At 25.2% G+C, this 26,661-nt stretch overlaps 6 protein-coding genes across 7 annotated transcripts; 4 read left to right on the top strand and 2 right to left on the bottom strand.

Annotated features, from left to right (window-relative positions):
• Window positions 1-1,577: 1,577 nt before the first annotated feature.
• On the top strand, window positions 1,578-5,363 carry Bm1147 (Uncharacterized protein; the record flags this gene model as incomplete). The annotated part of the gene is made up of 4 exons (XM_043082305.1): window positions 1,578-1,712; window positions 4,003-4,102; window positions 4,438-4,506; window positions 5,179-5,363. The coding sequence occupies 4 exons, from the start codon at window positions 1,578-1,580 to the stop codon at window positions 5,361-5,363; spliced, it is 489 nt and encodes a 162-aa protein (XP_042938239.1).
• A 390-nt stretch (window positions 5,364-5,753) lies between these two features.
• Bm3219 (UBASH3A protein homolog, putative) lies at window positions 5,754-8,107 on the top strand (the record flags this gene model as incomplete). Its single annotated transcript, XM_043082304.1, has 7 exons — window positions 5,754-5,766; window positions 5,875-5,926; window positions 6,248-6,386; window positions 6,509-6,635; window positions 7,043-7,266; window positions 7,561-7,674; window positions 7,862-8,107. The coding sequence occupies 7 exons, from the start codon at window positions 5,754-5,756 to the stop codon at window positions 8,105-8,107; spliced, it is 915 nt and encodes a 304-aa protein (XP_042938238.1).
• Window positions 8,108-8,483: 376 nt separating this feature from the next.
• Window positions 8,484-9,799, bottom strand: Bma-rpl-2 (60S ribosomal protein L8, putative; the record flags this gene model as incomplete). Of its 2 annotated transcripts, none has more annotated exons than XM_001893251.2 (4): window positions 8,484-8,767; window positions 8,971-9,078; window positions 9,235-9,345; window positions 9,520-9,799. In XM_001893251.2, 4 exons carry the CDS (start codon window positions 9,797-9,799, stop codon window positions 8,484-8,486), a joined length of 783 nt encoding a protein of 260 aa, XP_001893286.1. The 2 variants fall into 2 exon arrangements, with proteins under 2 accessions (XP_001893286.1, XP_042938237.1); XM_043082303.1 differs by having other exon boundaries at window positions 9,520-9,574.
• Window positions 9,800-11,893: 2,094 nt separating this feature from the next.
• Window positions 11,894-13,406, top strand: Bma-calf-1 (Uncharacterized protein; the record flags this gene model as incomplete). The annotated part of the gene is made up of 2 exons (XM_043082302.1): window positions 11,894-12,161; window positions 13,201-13,406. 2 exons carry the CDS (start codon window positions 11,894-11,896, stop codon window positions 13,404-13,406), a joined length of 474 nt encoding a protein of 157 aa, XP_042938236.1.
• A 428-nt stretch (window positions 13,407-13,834) lies between these two features.
• Window positions 13,835-20,479, bottom strand: Bma-dhcr-7 (Uncharacterized protein; the record flags this gene model as incomplete). The annotated part of the gene is made up of 9 exons (XM_043082301.1): window positions 13,835-13,913; window positions 14,292-14,454; window positions 15,051-15,329; window positions 17,198-17,302; window positions 17,678-17,839; window positions 18,289-18,492; window positions 18,688-18,847; window positions 18,959-19,069; window positions 20,366-20,479. 9 exons carry the CDS (start codon window positions 20,477-20,479, stop codon window positions 13,835-13,837), a joined length of 1,377 nt encoding a protein of 458 aa, XP_042938235.1.
• Window positions 20,480-21,719: 1,240 nt separating this feature from the next.
• Bma-rpoa-49 (Uncharacterized protein) lies at window positions 21,720-25,677 on the top strand (the record flags this gene model as incomplete). The annotated part of the gene is made up of 11 exons (XM_043082300.1): window positions 21,720-21,809; window positions 22,243-22,362; window positions 22,690-22,868; window positions 22,962-23,106; window positions 23,216-23,311; window positions 23,510-23,666; window positions 24,153-24,253; window positions 24,369-24,462; window positions 24,869-24,979; window positions 25,353-25,446; window positions 25,551-25,677. The coding sequence occupies 11 exons, from the start codon at window positions 21,720-21,722 to the stop codon at window positions 25,675-25,677; spliced, it is 1,314 nt and encodes a 437-aa protein (XP_042938234.1).
• Between the last annotated feature and the right edge of the window lie 984 nt (window positions 25,678-26,661).

Raw genomic sequence — 26,661 nt, 5'->3', positions numbered from 1 at the left:
TAATTATTTATCAATTTTCGAAATTTCAATAATTCCTTATGAATTGGTTGCAAAAATTTTATTTCAGAATAGAAAATATTATTGTGCAAAATATAAAGGTAAACAATCATTGCTATTCAATCATAGAATAAAAATTAAAGTAAACGATTTGTCACCATATTGTGCGACAATATTGGATTTTAAAGCAATTGGCAATAGTTTGTTTTTTTGTTTATTTTTCTAAATTTTTCAATTTGCATTGATAAATATAATTTCTAAACAAATTATTTTTGTCTTTTCAAACTATTTGAAATTTTTGTTTTTATAATTTCTCAACGAAAAAACATTTAATATTTTATGAAAATTTAAATTTAATCAATAAACCAATACTAAAATATAATATCCTTTATCATTTGAAATTTACAAACAAAACAAAAATATATGATAATGTTGATAATAGCAGTGATAAAGATGATAAAAGAAAATGATAAGAATATTCATTGTTTACTAACATAAATTTCAATGATAAAAGGTTGTCTCAAACTGTTTTACAATTAAAAAATTGAGTTTTGCATTTTAAAATTGCCAATAATGTAATTTTGAATTAATATATTATTAATCGTAATTTAGAATTAATATATTATTAATCGCAATATAATCTTTCACATTGATTTTGAATTTTTCTTAAATTTAAATCAATTTTTTTTTTTTTAAATAAACAATGAAAAATATTTTCAAATATTTTTTTTAGATTTATATTACGAATTTAGTGGAAATGCTGTTCGTCGAACGTTTATTAATCAAGCAAAATTTAAATTAGCAATGATTCCATTTACAATGTATGCATTGTAAGTTTAAATTTTCGTCTATCATAAATTTCCTTCTTTTCTTTTTTTAAAAAAAAAGAAAAAAATAATTTCAATTATTTAAATATATTGGCAATTTGATAATTTCAATTGCTTTTTCCTTTTATCATAATCACTTAATCATTCATTGACAATTCAATTCTCATTGAATTACATACTATATATTCAAAAATTTATTTTTATTTTTTTCAAAAATGTTAAAACTTTAATTAGCAGCAATTGTATGAGATAAATAATTTCGAAAGTTTATTTTGTTAATTATAAATAAAACTTAATTTGAAGTAATAATCTTAATTAATTTCTTTTTTAGAACTGAATTCAATTAATTAATAAATGAATTATTATAATAACTTCAAACTCATTTCATTTCAAATTTTTATTTTTTGTTTTTTTTTTTGAATAAATTAGAACTAAAATGTAGTTTGAAAAAATTTGCTTTGCTGGTTATAAATAAAACTAAATCATATAAAATCAAATTAAATTAATAATCTATAATTATTTTAAATATTTTACTAAAATATAGTTTGGAAAGTTTATTTTGCTAATTATAAATAAAATGAAATTATATAAAATCAAATTGAAGTAAGACATAATTAATCATTTCTTGAATTGATTTCACTTAATAAATGAATAAATCGCTATATGAATTGTATTTCATTTCAATTTTTGATTATTTAATTAAATTAAAATTAAATTAAAATTTGTAGATCAGGTGAGAGTACACAATTATGTATGAATTTGATAGAAAATGAAATGATAATGTGTATTTGTCGTAATGAATATAACAATCGTAAGCCATGCAATTTAAATTCTTATGAAAAAGGCAAAGCTTTACAATTTGCCATTCATCAAATTAATTTATCAAAAGTAAATTTTTTAATGCTTTTTTTTTTCAAATTTATAATAAATTATTTTAATAAATATTTATTATAATAAATGATTCTATCAATTAGAAATATTACAGAAATTAAAAAAAAATTTTTAATGATTTTATATATTAGTATTGAATTATTTCTGATAATATTATCATTAATTAAAATTTTCATTACTATTAACAATTAATTATTTCTCGGCACTTTTAAACTGTTCGTGGCATTCACGTACAAATATGCATGCACTCGTAGTATTCACGTACAAATATGCATGCACTCTAGTATTTACGTACAAATATGCATGCACTCGTAGTATTCACGTACAAATACGCATGCACTCGTAGTATTCACGTACAAATACGCATGCACTCGTAGTATTCACGTACAAATATGCATGCACTCGTAGTATTTACGTACAAATATGCATGCACTCGTAGTATTTACGTACAAATATGCATGCACTCGTAGTGTTTACGTACAAATATGCATGCACTCGTAGTATTCACGTACAAATATGCATGCACTCGTAGTATTCACGTACAAATACGCATGCACTCGTAGTATTCACGTACAAATATGCATGCACTCGTAGTATTCACGTACAAATATGCATGCACTCGTAGTATTCACGTACAAATATGCATGCACTCGTAGTATTCACGTACGTACAAATATGCATGCACTCGTAGTATTTACGTACAAATATGCATGCACTCGTAGTGTTTACGTACAAATATGCATGCATTCACGTACAAATATGCATGCACTCGTAGTAGTATTCACGTACAAATATGCATGCACTCGTAGTATTCACGTACAAATATGCATGCACTCGTAGTGTTTACGTACAAATATGCATGCACTCGTAGTATTCACGTACAAATATGCATGCACTCGTAGTATTCACGTACAAATATGCATGCACTCGTAGTATTCACGTACAAATATGCATGCACTCGTAGTATTCACGTACAAATATGCATGCACTCGTAGTATTCACGTACAAATATGCATGCACTCGTAGTATTCACGTACAAATATGCATGCACTCGTAGTATTCACGTACAAATATGCATGCACTCGTAGTATTCACGTACAAATATGCATGCACTCGTAGTATTCACGTACAAATATGCATGCACTCGTAGTATTCACGTACAAATATGCATGCACTCGTAGTATTCACGTACAAATATGCATGCACTCGTAGTATTCACGTACAAATATGCATGCACTCGTAGTATTCACGTACAAATATGCATGCACTCGTAGTATTCACGTACAAATATGCATGCACTCGTAGTATTCACGTACAAATATGCATGCACTCGTAGTATTCACGTACAAATATGCATGCACTCGTAGTATTCACGTACAAATATGCATGCACTCGTAGTATTCACGTACAAATATGCATGCACTCGTAGTATTCACGTACAAATATGCATGCACTCGTAGTATTCACGTACAAATATGCATGCACTCGTAGTATTCACGTACAAAATATGCATGCACTCGTAGTATTCACGTACAAATATGCATGCACTCGTAGTATTCACGTACAAATATGCATGCACTCGTAGTATTCACGTACAAATATGCATGCACTCGTAGTATTCACGTACAAATATGCATGCACTCGTAGTATTCACGTACAAATATGCATGCACTCGTAGTATTCACGTACAAATATGCATGCACTCGTAGTATTCACGTACAAATATGCATGCACTCGTAGTGTTTACGTACAAATATGCATGCACTCGTAGTGTTTACGTACAAATATGCATGCACTCGTAGTATTCACGTACAAATATGCATGCACTCGTAGTATTCACGTACAAATATGCATGCACTCGTAGTATTCACGTACAAATATGCATGCACTCGTAGTATTCACGTACAAATATGCATGCACTCGTAGTATTCACGTACAAATATGCATGCACTCGTAGTATTCACGTACAAATATGCATGCACTCGTAGTGTTTACGTACAAATATGCATGCACTCGTAGTGTTTACGTATAAATATGCATTTGTAGTATTCACGTAAAAATATACATTTGTAGAAATCACGTATAAGTACTCTAAACCACGCGTACACTTCAATTTTTGTATATTTATACGTGTTTTTCTATATATTTTTATTTATTTAATTAATTTGTATATTTGAAATATGTGCGTTATTAACTCTAAATGACGCACGTTTATACGTGATTTAGAACTAACAACAATAATTAATCATTTTTATTCGTTAATAATATTTTTTATTTATTTTCAAAGACTAGAAGAATGTTTCCAAATGAATTACTAACGTATTCAACGTCAAACGAACACGCATATTGTCATAGTGAAAGCATTTTTAGTACTATCATTGTTAATTGTTAGTTATCAAATTTTATCAGAAAAAACTTTGATAAAATATTATTGGAAAAAAAAAAGCTTCAAACTTTGATGAATTTTTTCTCAAATATTTTAAAAAATCTATTAAGAGAACATTCCTATTAATTTTTGCTAATGATTAATTTAATTAAAATAATATTTACCATTTTTGATGTCTTAAAATTTACAAATTAGCAAATATTCTTTTATGAAAAAAAAAAAAATAAATAAGTAACAAATATTGTTTATTATAGCATTTATGTTATTTCCTTTTATTAATTAATTAAATTTAAAGTTTAAAGTTTTATCAGATTTTTGGAAATCTGCAATTTTTAGGTGAAAAAAAGGAAGCTAAAATAACAAGCGCATGCGTAAAAAAAATACCGAAATTTGATGAGGAAGAAAGTAAATATTAAATTATTATTTAAATTCTTTTTTTTTTCTACAAAAGAATAATTTAATTATAATATTTCAAAAATTTAATTTTAACCATCCATTTTTTATAATTAATATTTCATTACAACAAAATCTTTTGCAGTATAATTTTTAAAATAATTGCTAAATTTAATTAAAATGTCTTTGATAAATTTTACTTTTTTTTCAAATAAAACAAAAAAAAAAAATATTTCATTGAAAAATATTTGTTTGAATTATAATTTCTTTATGAGAAGCAAAATTTTGAGAAACAAAATAAATGATTTGATTAATTTAAATTATTATTTGATCAATTTAAATTATTAATATAATAAAAACTAATTGTTTATTTTAATTTTAATTTTCTCAAAACTAATCATTTGTTCCTAATTTTGACTTCTGCAAATATTCATTAAAAAAATTAAATAATTCAAATAATTGATGAATTAACATTTGTGTGTGATTTATTTTATTTCTCTATCAAATTTGATTAGATTTTTTATATTTAAAATTTAATGGGAAGAAAATAAAACAAATAATAATTTAAAAAAAATTAAATTAAAAATTTTATTATTGCTATTTAGTTTAAACTATTTCTTAGTGTAACTTTTATGAAATAATTCTTCTCTTTTCATTTTCTACAAAAATTTAATTTAATTCTAGATGATGATCTAGTTTGCGCCGAAAAATTATTCTATGAAGAATGCGGCATTGTATCAGAGTTAAGCGCAACAGGCGATAGTGATAAGGAAAGGATTGTTTGTTGTTGTATTGATAATTGTGATTCGATTGGTTTAGCATTGCATGAATTTAAAGCTGAAATGCATTTTTTAATGGAAAATAATTGAAGATTGATAAATTCTACGCAATGATTTATTAATTAAACCATTTATCACTGATAATATCACTGATAATAATTTCTTTTTTTCCCTTTTTTGTTAATTAGTCAAAAAGAAAAAAAAAAATTGAATAAAAATTTTGCAAAAATTTGATATTATTTTTCAATTATTTTTATTATTATTGCATAAAATATGGAATAGAAAAGGCGAAAAAATTAAAATAATTTTGAATATAAGTTTAAGTCCACGTAAAAAAATTTAAGTACACGTGAACTTTTAGCATAATAGTAATTATAATAATATTTTTATTTATTCTTATAAATGATTTCTTTGATATGAAAATTATTGTCAATACAAAATTCCCTTCTGATTGGTTTATTTGATAATTTACTTATTGAAATGATAAGTGAAGGTATTTGTTAAATTTCATTTTAAATCATTAAAAAATTTTTTGCTTCTTATTTTATTTTTTTTTTTTTTTTTTTAATTACTCATCAATTTCTAAGGGAAAATTATTTAGAGAGAAATCAAAATAGTGCAAAATCTGATGCAAATAATAACATTAAAAAGAGGTAAAAATTTTTTCAAAAATTTTTTAAATTTATGTTTAAAAGAAAAATCAAAACTTTTAATTTTAACAGTTATATTTATTAAAGTAATTAATTTTTAAATATTATTGAAATGAAATTGTTAGAATTAATGAAAATGATAAGAGGAATGAAGATATAATATTCCGGAAGAAGGGAGAAAAATACGAAAAGTTATTAAATATGAAAATGCTTTTTTCCGGACCAAAAAACAAACTTGGATATCCGGAAAAATGCCTTTTTTTTAAATTGTACTAATTTTTTGAATTGATTTATCAGTTTTCCTTTTTTTTTTTTTAATTAAAGCGCAAATAGTAATGCAAGACAAATGTTGCCATGCCGTTTAGTAGTTATGCGACACGGTGAACGAATTGATGATTTATTTCCGGATTGGATCCGTAAATCTACATCAACCGGATTATATCAGGCCTTTGATTTAAATATGGTATAAATTAGCTATGTCAAATCAGTTTTCCTTAATAATAATGCAGTTTTTATTGTTCATTCCTGATTTATTAATAATTAATTTGTTAAAATATTTGTTTGCTATTATTTTTCTCTCTTAAGCCATTCAGTCTTCCGGAATTGAAACGACCGTTCAAGCATTACGAAGATGATACGATAATTTCGGAAATGGGTTTTGTACTTGCAGAAATGGTTGGAAGAGGTCTTCTTATTAATAAATCTACACCAGGTTTGTTATTAATGATAAAGGTCAAAAGAAATGTTAAAAATTTTCTAATCTTAGTTTTAATTTTTAATTTACTTCAAAATTATAAACAAATAAATTGTTTCTCTCATAAATATTACAATGTATAGCTTTATCAATTTAAATTTAAATGATTAAATAAGCTGCTAAATGAATTATCAAACTAACAAATTCAGGTAATTAATTAATTAGCATTTAAAACAATCTAAATTGTAATCTTTCTTGCATACAATTTGATAAATTAAATTCAGTTTAATCTTTCTTGTAAACAATCTGATAATTGAAATTTAATTTAATCTTTCTTGTAAACAATCTGATAGTTGGAATTTAATTTAATTTTAAACTTTTATAAATTGTTAAAAAAAAAAAAAAAAAAAATTTTTTTTTTCCAGACATCATTTATGCATCACCAGCATTACGATGCATACAAACAGCACAATCAGTTTTAAAAGGAATGGGAAAAGAAAGTGAAATTAAAATTCGCATTGAACCAACACTTTTTGAATTTACTGATCTTCATCCAAATGGACAACCAAAATTTGCAACACCTGAAGAACTTTACAATGCTAAATTTAACATTGATATTAATTATGTACCATTTGAAACAATGGAAAATGTAAGTGATTATTGATTTTTTGATAATAATTTGAAGAAATTAATATAAAAATTTCCATAAATTTTAAGTTTGTTTGTTATTTGTTTTTTCTTTTTTGAAAAATAATTTTACAATCATAAATATTACTAATTAATGTATAAAAATATGCTAATAAAGCAAAATTATCCAACTTTTACTGTTACATATAATAATAAATAATCAATATATGTTAATCATGGGAATGATAAGAGAAATTATCAATATTGAGTTGATGAAATAAATAGTAAGTTTGTTGATTAAATTTGAAATTTGTAGATTTGGCAAATGAATGAAACAGTTGAAATGTATAGTAAACGTGTACAAAATTTGTTACAAAAATTAGCTAAAACAAATGAATGGAGTGAACGAACTGATGGTGCTTTAATTTTGGTAAATTTTATTGAAATTATTAAAATTGAAAATACAAAATTGGAAAAAAATTTTTTTTAGATGAAGGAAATAAATTTTGGAAATTAATAGATAATTATATTTCTTAATTGCTAGATTATAATTTACTAGTAATATGATAATATCGTCTAGAGATTAATCCCTTTTTTCTGAACCATTTAAATTATAGATTGTTGGACATGCATCAACGGTAGATTTAGCAATTGGTGCATTTCGAGAACCATCACGAACAGTCCTTGCTCGAGAATTGATCAACCATGGCGCAAAATTCCCTTATTGCTGTACGGCAATTATCGATCGAATGGATGATGGTCGATGGTCGTATAATGAAACTGCTTTACCACCAATTACTTATATGAATTTTAGCTCAAAAATTAATCGAGATTTTGCTATGCGTGAACGCATTGTAATATGAAAATTTCAGAAAACTTAAATGAATGCTGAAACTTAGTCTGTGTTTCTTTCAAAAATGTAATAAAATAAAAATTCATACAATCATATCATTATTTACTGACATTGGAAAATGAATCGCAATATCAATTGGAGTATATTCTGATGAACAGGAAAGTTGAGAGAAGTTGCTAAAAGCTGTAAAATAATACTATGCTTTACTTCACGTAAAGCACCCATTCTCATAGTAATGCTCTGATATTTAAAAGATGCATAATGAACTCACGAATAGTGTTAACAGAAAATTTATTTTGATATTTATAAAACAATAAAATACACTCCAAGGAGTGTTAACCAATAATAATGACATGAAAAAAAAGGAAAGTGAGCCATTTTCAGTTTTAAACTGTTTCTTCCTTTCCGTGTTTTTCTGGCTTGCCACCACGAATTCTGCCGGTTCTGCGTGCCGCAATAAGACCTACTTTACGTCCAGCACTTGTTCCACGCTTCACGGTTGACGGATGACCAATGTGTTGGTGGTTACCACCACCATGAGGATGTTCTACAGGATTCATTGCAACACCACGTACTGTTGGCCAACAGTTGCGCTTAGCCTTGTATTTGTGATATGCATTTCCTGCTTTCAACAGTGGTTTGTCTGTTCTACCACCACCTGCGACAATACCTAAACATATTAAAAAGTAAATTTTAGTATCAAATAAGGGACAAAAACAATACATTCACATTACATTTCACATCTGAATCAAATCTGATTGAAATTAATATGCCAAAGATTTTCACAAATTTGGCCCAGACATGCGTGAACGAAATACAACTGACAAGTATTCCGACAAAATACACGAGTAATTTCATAAAATTAAAACATACCGATCATTGCTCTGTTTGAAGAATCCAAGACTTTCTTTGCGCCAGAAGGCAAACGAACACGAGTTTTCTTAGTTTCTGGATTGTGTGCAACAACAGTGGCATAATTGCCTACAAAAGTGTATATAGGCTAATAAAACTGTATAAATGGTTTAAAAACAAAGTGCTACAATTCTGGATCACATCTGGATCTGTATCTAATCGTCTTTGTTTCCCGGTCTTCCTGAGATCATACACATCTTTTCAGAAAAGATGCATTTCACTCACCTGAGGTACGTGCAAGACGGCCACGATCACCAGTCTTTTCTTCTAAATTGCAGACAGTAGTTCCTTCAGGTAATTCGGAAAGTGGAAGTATGTTACCAACTTGAACTTGAGCTGAAACGAAACGAATTTCCTGTTACAACTATAACAGCAGTATTTTACATTTCATATGATGCATAAAGTCCAATTTCCCATGAGTTATTAAACTCAACGATCGTCGGCACAAGTAACGCTCACTACAGTAACATATTTATATATTCTTGCCCAAGAAAAGGTAGGAAATGATACCTTTTCGTCCACAATAAATAAATTGTCCAGTATGCATCCCCTCGGCGGCAATCATTGTACTCTTCAAAATTTTATACCGATAAGGATCACGAAATTCGACAAGTGCAAGTGGAGCTCCACGTCCTGGATCATGCATAATGGTTTTCACCACCCCCTTAATGTAACCATGTCGCTCCGCATAATCGACTGGTCGTAACTTAGCTGCTCCCTTCCGGTGTTTGTTATGGGCTTTAAAAATACCACCCGGTCCTTTACGCTGTACACGTATCCTACGTCCCATTTGAACCTGAAAATAAAATTCCGATCTTGATTCACTTCATATATATTCAATCTGTCAAACACTGAAAATCAATTTTCACTTCACACATGTTCAATCTATGAAACTGAAACAATAGCTCTCCTTTCAGAGGGAAATCAAAAAATCTGCAACATTATCACTGAGAAATGATATGTCACTATATGGCCAAGCTCAGGCATATACAACATGAGTGCACTATTACACCTAAATTACACATTTCTACAACCTCTACGATTAATCTTAACTCAGTCTAATAAAGTGAAACCATCATGATCTATCTAAAGTGCATGTAAAAGTTAACTAAATGGTAAATGAATGATATATGAAAAACATATGAATGTGTGCTACCATCACATTGGGTGATCCTAAGTGTATAATATTCACTGAGATCTTTAGACCAATGTGAAAAATCATACATTGCTAACAAATACGTTATCGAATAAACACACAACCCCAACAACCAACCTACCAAATGGTAATGGTGCCAGTCCCTGCAACCTTAAATGAAACCTGAACCTTCCCTACCACAACTCAATCGTTTAGGAAACCATTCATGAAATTGCGGTGCCAGCTGAAATGAGAGACTCGATATGCAACTAAACATTCCCACCCATAATAGTTTTTAGATGTGATACATTTCCAAATATAAAATTTGTTATAATTCAAGAAATGCAGCGCATAGCATCAACAACCAAATTAAGTAAGTGTTGTCACATTTTTGCAACCATAAGTAAGTAAGTTAGTTTAATTTTATTACGTAAATTAAGTAATTTAAAAAAAAAAGTTTATTTAAATAATTATGAATTAATTTACAATGTTATCACCTCCTATCATATCTATTTATGATTTAAAATATATATCATTTCCCATCTCATTGCTAAAAAAGAAAACAAACTTTTTTTTTGTCACAATATTATCATCTGTTGTGTTACCATTCCATTTGATTTTTAATATTATCTATTATTGTTAAATTTTAATTTTTCTGAAGAAAAATTAAAATTTATTACAAAAAAAAAAAAAAACTAAAAAAAAAATAAAAAATTTACTTTCTGAAAAAAATTAATTCAAATTTTTTCAAATATTGATTAAATTGTTATCTTATTTGAGATACATATATATTAGAATGTAAGAATGTTTGACAGCCATGCAAATATCGACTCAATTCTGTCCTAGGCCAAATGCAATTGACAGCGAAGTATGTATGTGTATGTCTGTGTGTGTGTGTGTCTAAATCTATATAAATTTTCAATAAGGATTGAATGTAGTTTATATTTGGCTTTCGATTCTTTTCTTTTTTTTTACTGGCCTAGTAGGCTAGCTCTAGAGTTGACCTAGTAGCCTAGGCCCTAGAGTTAGCCAAGTAGTGAGAGAGTTATATAAAGTTATAATTTAGTTTTACATTTTCAACATAACCATCTTCTAGTAGCATTTATTGTTTATTATTGATGCATTAAATAGGCAAAAGTTAGGAATTTGTAAATAAACAATGAAAAAAGAAATTTTAAATCTGAGAGAAAAAAAATTTTTTTTTTAAAATTCATTGATTTAATTCATGTATCTATTTATATATTTTTGATTTAATTATATGAATGTAAAAATTAGATTAAATCTTTTTTTTTTTTAAAAAAAAAAATTTCATTTATTTCAATGAAATATTTATTTTGAAATCAATAATAAATTGATTTATTTTTCCAAATAAAAAACTTTTTCAATTATAGTGTCATTTTTTTTTTTACTCTATCTGAATAATAATTATATATTTTTTTTTTATAATTATAATAATTCCGGTTCTTTATGTCTTTCAGGAAATTTCCCAAATGTAAATAATAAACAAAATATAGAAAAAAAAAATGATTTAATGGCTGATAAAATACAATAAATTTTAAAAAATTATAAACTGTGATATCTTTTTTTTTTTGAACTCCATCTGATTTATAATAATTCCGATTCCGTTTTTTGTTTTCTTTTTCAGGAATTTTCTCAGATGTAAACATTGAACAAAATACGGAAAATTAAAAATGATTTAATGGCTAATAAAATAAGAAAAATTTAAAAAAAAAAAAATTATAAACTGTGATGAGCATTAGCAGTGGAATAATTAATCAAACGATGCATCATCGTATTCAAATGCCTAAAGCATACTATGTGCCTTCAACTGATGTTGTGACAACAATTGTTCTACCAACAATTTTATTTTGTATTGCTATGGTAATTGCAATGATTATTGGAATAAATAAATGTAAACAATGGGAATTAGATAAAATTGTTGAAATGAGACGTACGCGACGTGTGGTACAACGGATAACAGCACGTTTACGTGAAAAAAATTTTCGAACTATACAAAGTTAGTCTTTTTTTTTTTGCTATTAGTATTAAAAATTTAATGATTTTTACAAGTGAAAAAGAAAAAGAGAGAGAGAGAGAGAGGGAGAGGCAGAGAGAAAAAGATAGAAATGTTTCATTAAGTTATATTTACTTTAAAAACGAAAAATTACTATTTTATAAGTTTCATTTAAATGAAATATGTTGAAAAAATCGTTCATTCTCAATCAATAATTATATATGATTTTTTAGCAAAAAAAAAAATTTTTAAATTTTAATAGCTTCCTTTTTTTTTCTCTCTCTCTCTCTCTCTTTCTTCCGTTTTTCTTTCTTATAATTTTCCCAATAGATTTTAGTTATTTGAAAAATTGTTTGATCATAAAACTAATGGACTCAATTGTTTTTCTTTCTCTGTTTTTTTGTTTGTTTGTTTATTTGTTTTGCTCTTTTTTTTCTTGCCACATCAGTTGTGGGAATTGTTTAAAGCGATTTGGTGAAAATTTAAACTTTTGTTGTTTGAACTAAAATTTTCAACAAATATTACACTTACTTTTAGATGCAATGATATCTTCATAGCAATAAAATGAATAATCTTATGATACATACTATCGAATGTTGAATTTAAAACTTTTAATTACTTCTTAGATTTAATAATATTAAACTTTTATAAATTTGAATTACATTTTGATTAAAATTTAAACTTTCGTTTCTTTTTTTTAATTTATAAAGATATCATTTGATGATAGACGGTCCTCATCTGTCAAGAAAGAATAAATTCTCGAAAATTCTGGCATGTAATCAGTTTGAGAAAGAAGAAAAAAAAAAGAGTTAAATGCTTCACTCATTCTCGGACATCGAGAATAGACGAAGTAAATTAATTTAAAGTGTTCAAAAATATAATTTGAAGTTTTATTGATGTTATCATAGTTTAATACGACAGTATTACTTTAAATGAGATAAGTGCGAACAGTTCTTCATATCATGCATGATTTTTCACACATGCAAATATGATCGAATTATTAAACTGTTAACCTTTGAACCCGTTTATTAGTTACTTCTAGAAGCTCGTAGTATGCGACAACGAAAGAGAGAGTTGTTCAAAGCTAAATCAAGCAATCAGATGAATGAATTAATGATAACCAATGGTACATCACCGCCAACATACTCGATAAATCCGCCAACTCAATATGGTACTTCACCGCCACCTAGTTATGAGGATGCGCTTTTGGATGAATTTTTCAATGAATGTCGACCAGTACGATATTAATGAATGAATGTGAATTAATTTCTGAAAGTTATTGAAACAACATTGCTAAATGATGCTTATTTTCTAAGGGTTTTTGAATTTTAAATTTTATGTAAATTTCATGATATAATAATAAAATTTTATTTTAAGTAAACACAACTGTTTATTCCATTCATTAAAACAAGTGATAATTTGTAAAATTATTCGTAAATACACGAGCTATAATTATTTTTCACTCAATGCATTTTAGTAAAATTGAGTAATGCAATTCAATCGATTAAAATTTAATTTTTTCCTTCGAAAAGAAAAAGAAGTAAATCAATGTGCTCAGATGCATTTAAAAATAAGCAATTAAATTCAAATAAAATTTTTCTTTCTTATTCATTTCAATGATGTCGTTTTTTCTTTCTTTTTTTTTTAAAAAAAATTGCATAAAATTTATCTTCAATTTAAAATAGTGAAGGAATAAGCAGACATTTCACTCGATTTCGATACTGCAACCAATATGGTCCATATTTTGCCAGACATCTAAAAAAAAAGAAATTTTTTTTTTAAAAACTTCAGAAATTATTGATTTCTTTTTTTTCTAATCTTTCATCATAAACTTCTAACACATTAATTTAAAGCTTTGCCTTCTTTAAATCTCAATTTTTTAATGAAATTTCGATTTCTCTTTTTTTGAGAATAAAACAAATATAAGTTTTGATTTATTTTCCATTTAGCTTAGTAATAGTCATTTTTTACATAAATAGAAAAAAAAAAAGTTATATCTTGGCATTACTTTAGAAAAGTACTACCATACTATAATAAATTGAAATGTATATAATAAAGTTATTTTTATTAACATTTAAATTTAAACATTTCAAGAAAAAAATTGAATTTTTTTTTTAAATTTCAAAAATTTACCTCAATTCATCATGTTTTAATCGTAAATACAAATGACATGTTAGAAATAAAAGTGGAAAACAGGTAAAGAATGCATTTGTCCCTTGTAAAATTGTCCAACATGCAAATGTAAGCCATTCACAGAAATAATTTGGATGTCGACATAATCCCCACCAACCACTTCCTAAATAAAGTTTTGAATAAAAAAATTATTAATGTTAAATTATTTACAAACTTTTCATCTTTCCATTTCCTTTGTTTTTCTTTTTCACTCATAAAATTCAGGAAAAGTCGAATTGCTTTTACAAAAAGAAAATTTTGTAAAGAAAAAAAAATTAAATTGTTTATAAAAAGTAAATAAAAGCATGTTTAAAATATGTTCAACTGATAAAAAACACAAATTAATAAAATTATACAATATTCAATATCAGATATTCAATTTGTCTTTTTGTTTTTTTGTCTTGACTAATTTAGATTCCTTGCTCAGCTAAAAATATTTCGAATTTTTCATCTTTCCTTTCCTTTGTTTTTCAAAAAAAAAAAAAAAAAAAAAAAAAGTTGAATTACTTTTACAAAAAACAAAATCTTGTAAGAAAAAAAGGAATAAAAAAATTAAAATGTTTGTACAAAGTAACACAAATATGTTTAATTGATAAAAAAAAAAAAAAAAAACATATAAATTAATAAAATTATATAATACTGACTGAATAATCAGATATTTAATTTAATTTTTTTTTTTTTTTTTTTTTTTTTGTTGACTAATTTAAATTCTTTACTTACCTAAAAGTAAATTTGAAGCAATTTCACCATTGTTACGTCGATATTTGGCAGTAATAAAAAATGGATCTTCACCCCATATTTTCATATTTCCATTAGCAAGTCTAAATTGTGTACGTTGCCAGTCACTGTCAACCGTAATATACATCGAGATGACACCAATAAAAAATACTGTCACACTAACTGGTAAAGGTAATATAATCTTTCCCTGTGCAAGCACTGTTATTGGTGTCGCATAGAATGCTGGATAAAGCACAAGTGTTCGCCAAATGTAAAAAAATCCTTAAAAAAATTTTTCTTAAATAAAAAAAAAAAAAAAATTATGATAATGATAAGCCGTTTATATCATTTTACCATAATCTTATCAGCTACTAGAAAAATGAAACGAATTTAATTCAAAAATTTTTTTTCAATTACAAATTATTGACTAAATTGCTTTCATTACATTTGTAATAAATAATTATTTGAAAAATTGATTTATCAAAAAAAAAAAAACTGATAAAAAACAACTATACAAAAGAAAAATGCCAAACAATGAATCAATCAAAAATTTAAAACAAAAAAAAAGAAAAAAAAAGAAAAAAAAAAGAAAGAAAAGAAAAACTTAGCAATTGGTCATATTTAAGTAGCTTATAAAATTTCAAAAGTTTTTTTTTTTTTGTTTTCTTAAATTTCCAAAATGTAAAATTGGGAACATTTGAAAGCAAATGATTCAAAATTAACTTTCGTATTTCATCTTGCACCTGTTTCCTTTTTTTTTATCGTTTTTTTTTAGCTACAAAGAGGCCACCGCCTAGTAAAAATTTCCTCATTTCAACCCACATTTTATACCTTTGTTTTTTTTCTTTTTTCAAAATTTAAATTTCTATCTCTAAATGTCCTATCTATTGGTCAGGTGAAAAAAACACCAAAACTATCGTAGCATATTGAAATAGAAATTAAAATTTAACATTTGCAATAGTTTAAATTATCTATTATAATAGTTTAAATAGAAAAAATGAAAAATGAAAAAGAAAATTTTTATAGAATAGCCATCCATTGAGTTCTTGTTTCTATTTTTTTAAATTATTAAATAATTAAATTAAAGTTTTCTAAAAATTTAGCACAATATCAATCAAATCTTTAATAGACATTCAAATCTTTAAATCCTTAAAATCAAATCTTTAATAACAAATCTAACAAACCGTTATAACAATTTCTTTATTATTTTCAAATATACTTAGAATTGAGTTTCTTAAAATTAAGAAAAAAAAAGATTTAAGAATTTTTGATAAAGATAATAAAAATGGAAGATAAAAATACTATATGATATGATAACTTTATGGTTAAATATCACAAATTACAGACAACTGAAAATGAAATAAACTAATTATTGTAATGCACGAGAATCTTAAAAAGACTAAAGTTATTTTATGTTTTTTTTTTTTGCTAATTTGAGAATATAGCAAATATTGCTTATAAAATGAATTGAAAAAAATAAAACTTAGTTCTTCAAAGTGAAACTTTAAAATTTGATTATTTCTTTTAAATGATTAAAAAAGTATTTTTATTTTCCTCCTCAGTGCTCCTTTTTTTTCTCTCAGTTTTGATTTATTTTAGTGGAGCATCAAAATAACAATGAACTTTTGATGAGTTTAGGAGAATTCAACAAATGGTATTGATAAATGTTTACGAATTGATGTTTTTATCACCCATTCTCGTATTTAAAGATTTTTTTTTAAAGTCAAACTGCTTTGATTATGTGAATTATTTCTTCGTTTTTTTTTTTTTTTTTTTTCAAGTATTGAAATAAATAATTTTGCATTTTATACAATATTTTTATAATATCTTCACATATAATTAATTAATTAAATGATTAATTAATTAGCTATTCAATATTTTTATCAGAAAAATCTTATCATTTTATCATTTTATTTTCTCATTATTCAAATTTCTGCTGTTTACTTCTTTAGTTTTTCTTTGTAAAAAAAAGGAAAGAAAAACTTTTTCCTAGTTATTTCATTATTTTTAGAAATTTGTTTATGTAAAAGAAAAAGATTAAACAAAAAGTGATCAAAATTCAGTACATATATTAACATTATATTATTCATCATGAATTTTTTTTTTAATATTATTTATTGTCCGGAAAACCGGAAAACATTTTAACAAACCTGCTTTCTTATTTTGAGCATCCAGTTGAGTGTATTGTAAATGCTCATACCAATGTGTTTTACCAATATAAATAAGCTGCAAAATTGCGCACGAGAGTAAATTATCTGCAAAAACAAAAAGGATTCATTAAAAATTGCTAAAATGAAAAAATGAAATTAAAAAAAATGGATATAAATTTTTGAATTAAATCTAATGTGAATAAATTAATTAGAAATATGAATTGCAAATTAATTTATTAAATTATTTAGTTAATTTAAATGCAGCATATGCTGTAAGTTGCAAATTGCAATTGTGCAATTTTCATAGAACAAAGATTAGTAATTAGTTACTTAAATAAAAATTAATATTTTATTTAGCACTGATTCAAATTGCAATAAAATCATTAGTAATTATGTTTAATATTCAAATATTAATATTTGCAAATTTTTAATAAATGGAAATAAAAATTTGAAATTGAAATAATAATCTAAAATATTTACTATTGATTCGTCCATAAAATGAATAATTGTAGTAAATGGATGAAATGATATATAATGGCCATAAAGTTCGAGAAATTCTATATGTGATAAAGTGTTTGAGATCAATTGAATAAATCATTGGTGTTAAATCAGTGCCAAAAAACAAACCATTGATAATATTAGCTAAAACATGATTAATTTCAAATAATTTTTATTACTATTTATTTTTAAACTTCATTTCTTGTCTGAAAACTCAACAAATATTATTTAAAAAACCATAATTATGAATTATATTCTAAATATATTTGAATGGAAAAGTAAGACTAAAGGGATAAGACTAAATATAAGACTAAAAATTGAAAAGATTAAATTTAAAACTTCCTATATTAGTTTCATTTTTATTTTTTGATAATATTTGAACTGAAAAGTAGAAATTTTTGAAAAGACTAAATTTGAAGTTTCATTTTTTTTTTTTAAGTTAATTAGCACCTTGTTTACATTTTCATAACTTATTAAATCTTTATGTGAACTGAAATGAGCACCTTAAATCATTTCAATCAGTGATTTTTGATTATTTCATTAAAATCTGTTCTATTTGCTCATATCTTCAAAACTTTATATACATATCTTACAAGTAGTAAAATCATCATTTCGTTGTCGCATATATAAAAACAGAACCATAATTATGGATATTAAATTTAACAATGATAAAGTTTGAGTCCAATTTATATAAATGATTGAAGCTTTATAAAAGCCTAGCGATGAGCCAAAGATGAATAATAGCACAATTAGAAGACATGAATGAAACGAATTTACCGGATGACATTCTCGTTCTCCTGAAATTAGAACTAAAAAACTTTTGATTAAAGTAAATAAAATTTAGAATTAACATTTTTCTTGCATAGGCAAAAATAACTCAAATAGTTTTTATATAATTCTTTTTACTTTTTTTAAAAAAAAAAAGATCAAAATAAATAGCTAACATTTTATCTACATACAAACATTGATAAACTGATAAGCAAAATTTTTACCCATGCTATTGACAACTGTAACAAAATCTTTGGGTAAAACAAGATGAAAGATAAGTTGTAAAAGAGTAATAAAAACAAGAATTTTCCAAGGCACCGATGAAAATGGTGATGGAAAAATTTGATAAAGTACACCATTTTCTGACCATAACATTTGAAGAAACTGAAAAAAAAAAAGAACATTTATGTATTAAATAAAAATTCTTAAAATTTAAGAAAAGAATTTATTTTTTTTTAAAACAATTTTAATATCGAATGTTTGTATAAAATTTACCTGAAGAAATGATGCATCACAATTAGTTATCGCATAAATGTGCAAATAAAGAAGAAATGGTCCACCACAAAGTATCGATATTAATAATTGTGGTGAAAAATTTCGTTTTTTCTAAATTAAAAATTATTATTAAATAATAACATTAATATTTTATGAATAATTTAAAGTAATTTTTTTACTTTTTCTTTTTTTTAAAAAAAAAGAAAAGTGAAAGAAAGGAGAGAAAAAATTTTTAATTTTTTTTCAGTTTATTGTAAACTATAAAAATATCTGAAAATAAATGTAAATTTTCTCTCTTCATAAACAATTTTATTTAATTTATCGTTTTATTAAACATATGCTACAGTGTGTCACGTTGTTTTGAAATGTGAAATATTAATATTTAAATAAATAAATAATATAAAATACACAGATTGAAATTACAGCAAAAAAAAAGACAACATCAAAATGATAGAATGAATATCTTAAATGCATTATTTAAGAAAAATATGTGTTAAGAAATGATTTAAAACATTTTAAAATTGTTTTTTTTTTTTTTCTTATTTCAATATTTTTAGCATGCTACTCCTCCTTTTTTTAAAAAAAAAAAGTTAAAAATAGCTAGAAATAGGTAATAATACTATAAATTGCTAATATTTCTTTTAGTATAAGATGGAATGAATATTTTATGAAGTTGAAAATTATTTAATTATGAATTTTACAAACTGAATAAAAAGGAAAAAGATACAAAAATTATTCCTTCTATTATTGTATACAAAAGATTTTGCATTTTCTTTCTTTTTTTTTTTTTTTTTTAATTGAGATTAAATTTCAAATTTTAGATGATCTATACTTAATACTTTTATTCAATAAAAAAAAAAAATAGTGCAATATTATTTGATAGGAAGAAGATAAGTATATCTTTACAAATAGAAGTATTCTTGAAAAACATTTCAGCATTACTTCTAATATCAATCATACTTCAATATTAGAAGTTACAAAAAAAAAAAAAAAAAATCTAGTTTTTGATATGAAAAAAAAAAAAAAAAAGATTTATTTATATTCAAAAATATCAATTTACTTTCATTGCATAAACAAGAAAACAATAAAAATTTTACTATGATTTTTATCCCTAAAATTATCACAAATATGTAAACAGTAAATTTTAAAATTTTAACATAAAAGTTTTGTTTACTTTTTTTTGTTTTCTTTGTATTGTTTTTGTAAATTATAATTTTCATGACGATTAACTGATTATTTTATTATTTCATTTTATAAATTTCAATCATTTGTTTCTTTCAATTTTATTTTCATTCATTTAAATTACTTTTTAATTTATTTAATTTATATTCTATTAATTCAATTTTAATTTCAAATTTCTCACTTATTATTTCTCATCTTTCTAACAAATATCAAATAAAATATTACCTGTGCTTCAGCAATTTGAATTCGTTCACCATCCTTTAAATTACACGATGATCGCCTGGATGGTATGGAATGTTGTGAGCCAACAAGTGATGAACGCCGATTATTGCGAAGCATTATTGCTTATTGTTGTCGCTGTTGTTATTGTTATTGTTGTTGTTGTTGTTAGTGCTACTGTTGTCGTCGTAATCGTAATCGTAGTCGTAGTTTTTGTTGCTGTTTATTGTATCATTATTATTAATATTATTATTGTTATTATTATCATTATTATTATTATTATTATTATTATTATTATTATTATTATTATTATTATATGCCAATAATTTTTCAAATAATAACATTATTCCCTTTTATCGATATAAAATAATCAAAATTTGGCCCGAATAAAGTTATCATTATTATCAATAAATTATCACCAATTAAATTTATCCCAATTATTATTGTTATTATCATTGATGCAAGAAATAACTACTAATGGTAGCAATGATGATAATATTGACGATAACACTGCTATCAATGCACAAATGAAGAGGAAAAAGTTCAATTTTCATTAGATTTTCTTTCTCTTACCCATCACATTTTATCTCTTCCTACCTCTCTTAATATTATTACACAAAATAGCGCTTTTTAACGATTACTTTTGCGCCATCCTATCTTCAACATATTCTTTTCATTTTTGTTTAGCTACTCTTTCACTACTACTAAACATGCAATAGAGCTTAGACGAAATTTTCATCATTCTTTTCTTTTGAAATAATTGTAAAGTTATCAAAATATTTACATAAGAGAATACATATACGTACACGTACATACGTAAATACATACGTACGTACGTATACTAATCATTACAATGCATTCGTTTTATTTTACAAACTGAAATAAGACAAAATGAAATAAGAGACAGAAATAGGAAAAAAAATGAAATCATATCATTTTGCAATAATTACTACAAATGACAGTTGTCTATTCTACCTTACAATGATAATAATTGACAGGTATGATGGATAGTCTAAAATTTAAACCATCAATGGTTATACTAACAATGCTAGAAATTATAGTGTAAAATGATTTCATTTTTTTTTCCTTTAAGCTAATTTTAAAATACATTTGAAAAATTTTTACTTTTTAGAGAAATTTAAATAACTAAAAATTAAGGCTAACTTAGCTTCTGGCATTAAAATAACTTTCAATCATTGATTCCATTGCAATCTTATATCTCACTACGCCTTTTTTACGGGCCGTGTTTTATTTGTTAATTTTCAGAGATTTATCGGTGATTTTTGAGGTATAAAAGGGATATTATTAGGATAAATTAATTTCCTGCTATTTCTTCAGGATATTTCAGTTCAGCTGTGATATGTCAAATGTAATAAAAGAAATAAAAATGGATTGTACTGTGAAATCAGAAATGAAGGATACTACACGAGAAACATCGCTCATCACTAAGGTATTTTCTCATGGAATCATTTTTTACTTAGTTAAAATTTTTAATTTGATTGAAATAACCATCATATATTGGAAGAAAATAAATGAAATCGTTTACTAAGATGTAAAAAGTAATTTAAAAAACTTTAGGCAACGTTCGAAATTAAATGCTGAGAAGAAAATAAATGAAATCTTTTTTTTTTTTTTTTTTGGAATAATTTTATTACATGTTCTTCTATACTTTTCATATCTTCTAGCTAGTAATAGATGAGAAAGAGTTATGAGAATTATCTGCTTATAAACGAATACGAAAATTTATGATATCAAAACTATTAAAGTAAGAAATGTCGGATTTTTTAATATAGCTTTAACATGTAATTTTTATTTAATCATTCAGGAGTTTTATGAAAATTATGAAAAAAAAAAAAAAAAAAAACTTGTAATAAAAATTTCAGACAGCAGGCGTTGTTGCTCGATTAACAAGTAATATGGCAGCAGATGTTCAATCATTAATATTTCAACGTCACAAATTAGCAAATGGCACAGCCGGATATGTCTACACTGCTAAGAATTCAGTAGTTGGCTTCGAATTTCTTCTCATTTTCAGTTATTCATTGAAATTGTTAATCTGAACTATTTAGCCATTCATCTGGTTTCTAGTAAAATAGTTCATCGATTTTTTAAAAGGGATAGATCTTATGTTATAGCTATTGCAAGGTCCGAAATAGCACTGCTTAATGTGCGTTAATATTTCAGTAATACGTAAACAGTACATTGAAAATGTAGTAATATTAATCAAGTTGGAAAATATACAAATATATTTTTATTTTCAATCGTTTATGCAATGTAAAAAATAATTTAAATAAAGAAATGTTGTTTGAAAGAATAATAACCGTTTTCAGGGTCCAGCATCAGAAAAAGTTGTTCGTTTGGGACGTGAAGAATGCTCGGAAAATGAAGGATGTGATTATGCGATTGCAGTAGTTAATAGACAAACGGGAAAGACAGATTATTTTCCTACTAAACTGATTTGTTTCGAAAATGTTTCAGTATCGGATTTCCAAACCTTATTAGATTCTAGGTCTGTTTTCATTATTGCTCAGCTTTTGAAAGTTACAAATATTTGATTATTTTCTTTAAAATAATTCGAAGTTTGTAACTGGAACAATTTCAGTTACAAAAGGAAAATCGATTATTCCATCGATAATAGTATTAGCAGAGAATCATGGGCTGACAAACGGCGTGCATTAACAGATGATTTTGGATCAGTGAAAAGGATTAAAATGCAAGATGCTGCAAAACGCCGACAAATCAATGATGTATTATATATATATAATATATATATGGATTCAAAATTGCTAATCCTTTTTTTGCAGAAACAAACATTTCATTTCTCTTAAACTTTCAAAACATTAATAAATTTTTAAGGAGACGCTGTCAGTTATGCTTAGTTCGGCATTTTCGTCTGCGAATATGAAAAAGGAAGATGAAACAAATAAACATGAAATTTCTTTGCTGAAGACGGTGAAAATTTTTTATTGCATAGAAGAGATATTCAGATCTTTGTTTCATTTTATAAATGTGAGATTGAATATGAAAGAACGAAATTTTTTGCATCATTTGAAAATATTACAAGCTGATATTTAATGAAGAGTTGCATATGTTGTGTATTGTACGTCATTTCAACTTTGGTAAATCATTTAATTTTTAAATTTTGTACAGGCTGAGAGTTCGGTGTTACCGAAAGCAAATATGGATGGAAAATCGCCACGAGAAATATATTTGTTTTCAAATTTTTTGTCGGATGCGGAAATTATTACATTCAAATCTGAAGCATTTGATCGTCTGAATGACTCAAGGAAAAATCTAATCGCAAGTGGTTAGAAGTTTTTTTTTTTTTTACTTGTATCTACTTATCATCTTTGCGGTCTTTGCAAAATTTATTTTACTGCCTTATAAAATCTGAATCTTTCGATGCTGCTATTCAATATCTACTGCAAAAACTCATATTCCATTTTATGCTGCAAAAAATTTTATTTTTCTTTACGCAACATTGAAAAAATCTCCATAATCTCCATATTTTTCTGTTTTTGTTTTCTTTAATGCTTTTTTTTTTTTTTTTTTTGTTTTCTTTTAATAGCTCGTATCATTTCATTTATAATCAGCGAAAAAATGAGATAAATAGCGTTTTTGGTAGCATTGTCTGCTGAAACAATTTTATTGTGTTCTTTTTGTTTGTTTATTGTTTGTGATACTGCAATTTATCCATAAAAAAAGATAATACGTATCCATCTGGAACTGCGCATCTTTTTTTTAGTTGCAAATAATGCTATAAATCAAATTATTCCATTATATTGTGTTTTAGGGTTGTCGCCTCTCGTATGTAATCTTATTGGCAACATTAGTATAAATACTGAACGAACATGTTTTTTATTGCTCTTGGATGCTATGATACATTGTTACAAGGTAAATATTTACATATATGTATTTTTTCTTTTATTTTGTGCTTTAAATTTTTGGTTTTTTTTCTTTTTTCTTTTTGTTTCTTATTTTTTGAAGTTTGAAAATTGTTATTTTGTAGATTTTGGCAAAACGTCGTTTTTTATTGCAAACAGAGTGGATACAATTGCAGTACCCAATGATAGTACTTTCTAAAATTCGTGAACTTTTTCTCCGTATGTTTTATCCTTTCAGCTCTGCTTCTGATGAAATGACAATTAGTTGTTTTGTTTTGTATGAAATGTAAAGTAAATCTATATTGTGTAGGAAAGGAAAACGAACTAGAAGTTTAAAAAAAGAGAAATTGAGTGATGTTTCTTTAAAAAAAAGAAAGTAAAGTTTAAGAAAAAGTTAAAAAAATATAAAACTTAAAGAAGTAAGGATAAAAATTTTCATTAGGATGATATTTTTATAAAAAACGTAAGTTTGTGTTCCATTAATTTGTTTCTTTAGTTTACAGAAAATTTAATCTTCAAAGATATGGATCAAAATTTTATTCTGGATGTGTTTTTTTTTTTTTTAAATGATATCTTCTTGCTTTCATTTTCGAACTTGTTCAATTTTAATTTTAATTCATTACAGCTGGTGAATTTGTTTGCGAAAATAGCAGAAGTAAACGAAAGTTACCAATTAATTTAATGGTAAAAGATAGATTATTGGCGCATATTTTATGCCTGGCGATTATATTAGACTGTAAGTTAACTCTTGATCTTTATATTGATCATTTTTAGTGATGCATGTGATCGTAGTTCCATATCCAATAGAGATTTTTGTTCTTACCGTTAAACATTTATTATTATTGGGTTTTATGGCTATAAAAAAGGATCATTAATATTAATATTAAAAAAGAGATTATTAGCAAATCGTTTTTAATAGAATTATACAAAATCGAGTATAATTTGCAATTGCTTTCTTTTTTAAGCACCCAAAAAATTCGTTTGATCTAATATCCAAACAATACACTTTGTCAGTGTTTTTTCTTTTCTTTTTTTTTTTTTTTAAAATTGATAAGCAAACGTTTTCTACTTTTCTTTCACCATTGAATAAATATCTAAGATATTTATAGATGAAAATATAAGTTTACCAATCACTCCGTGGGCTAAAGAGCTTGGAACTGCTGAACCTAAGATTATCAAAATGGCAACTGCACTTGGTTGCAAGTAAGTCTTACTGTTAGTTTGTGAAAAAGTAGTAATGATTAATGATAAATGTAATTTTAAAATTTGTCAAATCAGAATCAATTACGTGATATTTCTTATTTTAGCGTAAGCACGGCAACGGCAGCCGAAGGTGTTCGTTTGGGAACCTTAAAAATAGCGCGATTAGTTGGACCACCACAAAAATCCAAAAAACGATTTTCTGGACGAGGTAGTGCTGGAAGAGGTCGCTAAATTTTAAAGAATTGAAGCATCTCTTCTTGTTTCATTTGTTTTTGCACCAGTCTGTTCATTCTTGTTGATTTTTTTTTATTGTTATTGCTTTTTCATGCAAATATTTAAGAAAACGGGTCTTAAATATAATTATTAGTAACATTTAGTATTTCATTAGAAGTATATAGTCCATCGATGATATATTACTTTTAAGAGAGTAGCGTAAATTTAAACTAAAAATATATTGCTTCCTGAAAGGAACGCGACACGTTAGTGCTCTAACTATTCCCTTAGTCTGCTCACTAATTAGATTTTTAGTTTTTTTTTTTTTTTTTTTTTTTTATTACTAAGAATTTTAATTAATTATACGGGTCATAAAACAACGTAGTTTTTAAGTATTACTGTATCTTCTACTTTTTTTTTCAAAATTTGCCTCCTACCTCTCTCTCGTTGACCAGTGAATATAGCATAATGTAGGGTGCTAATGAATTTGAAGATTTGATATCCATTGAAGACTCTAAGTTCTTAAATGAATTATTGTTTGTTAGTATTTTGTTTATCTTATGATTTAAGAAAAAAAATGCCAGGATAAATTTTTAGTTTCTGGGTTTATATTTCTGCATGAAAAAAAAAGTTGTTGTAAATAACCAATCTAAAATATACAGAAATGAAAATTTCTAAGTTAAATTTTAATGTTTACCAAAATTATTTGAAGAGATTGGAAGTTGTGTTATTTACTTGTACCATTTTTATTTCTTGGAAAAGGGCTATTTCGTTTATCGTAATAGAAATCAAACAATTGTAAAGCATACATTAGTTCAGATTAGTTAAAGATAAAAGTATAAATACAACTACCAGTTGAATTTTATAGAAGGGAGAGAGAGAGAGAGAGGAGTGGTATATTTGACAATTTTTAGAGAAATACTTTTAGTTGACCGAATTGTGTAATGTTAAACATTAGTGTATGCATTTTGTATTCTCAAAATTTGCTAATTATATTTCAAA

The sequence above is a fragment of the Brugia malayi genome (assembly GCF_000002995.4).
Source record: "Brugia malayi strain FR3 genome assembly, contig: Bm_v4_Chr4_scaffold_001, whole genome shotgun sequence".
Lineage (NCBI taxonomy): Eukaryota > Metazoa > Nematoda > Chromadorea > Rhabditida > Onchocercidae > Brugia > Brugia malayi.
Note: the sequence above shows the minus strand (reverse complement) of the source record. Positions and strands in the feature narration are given on the sequence as shown.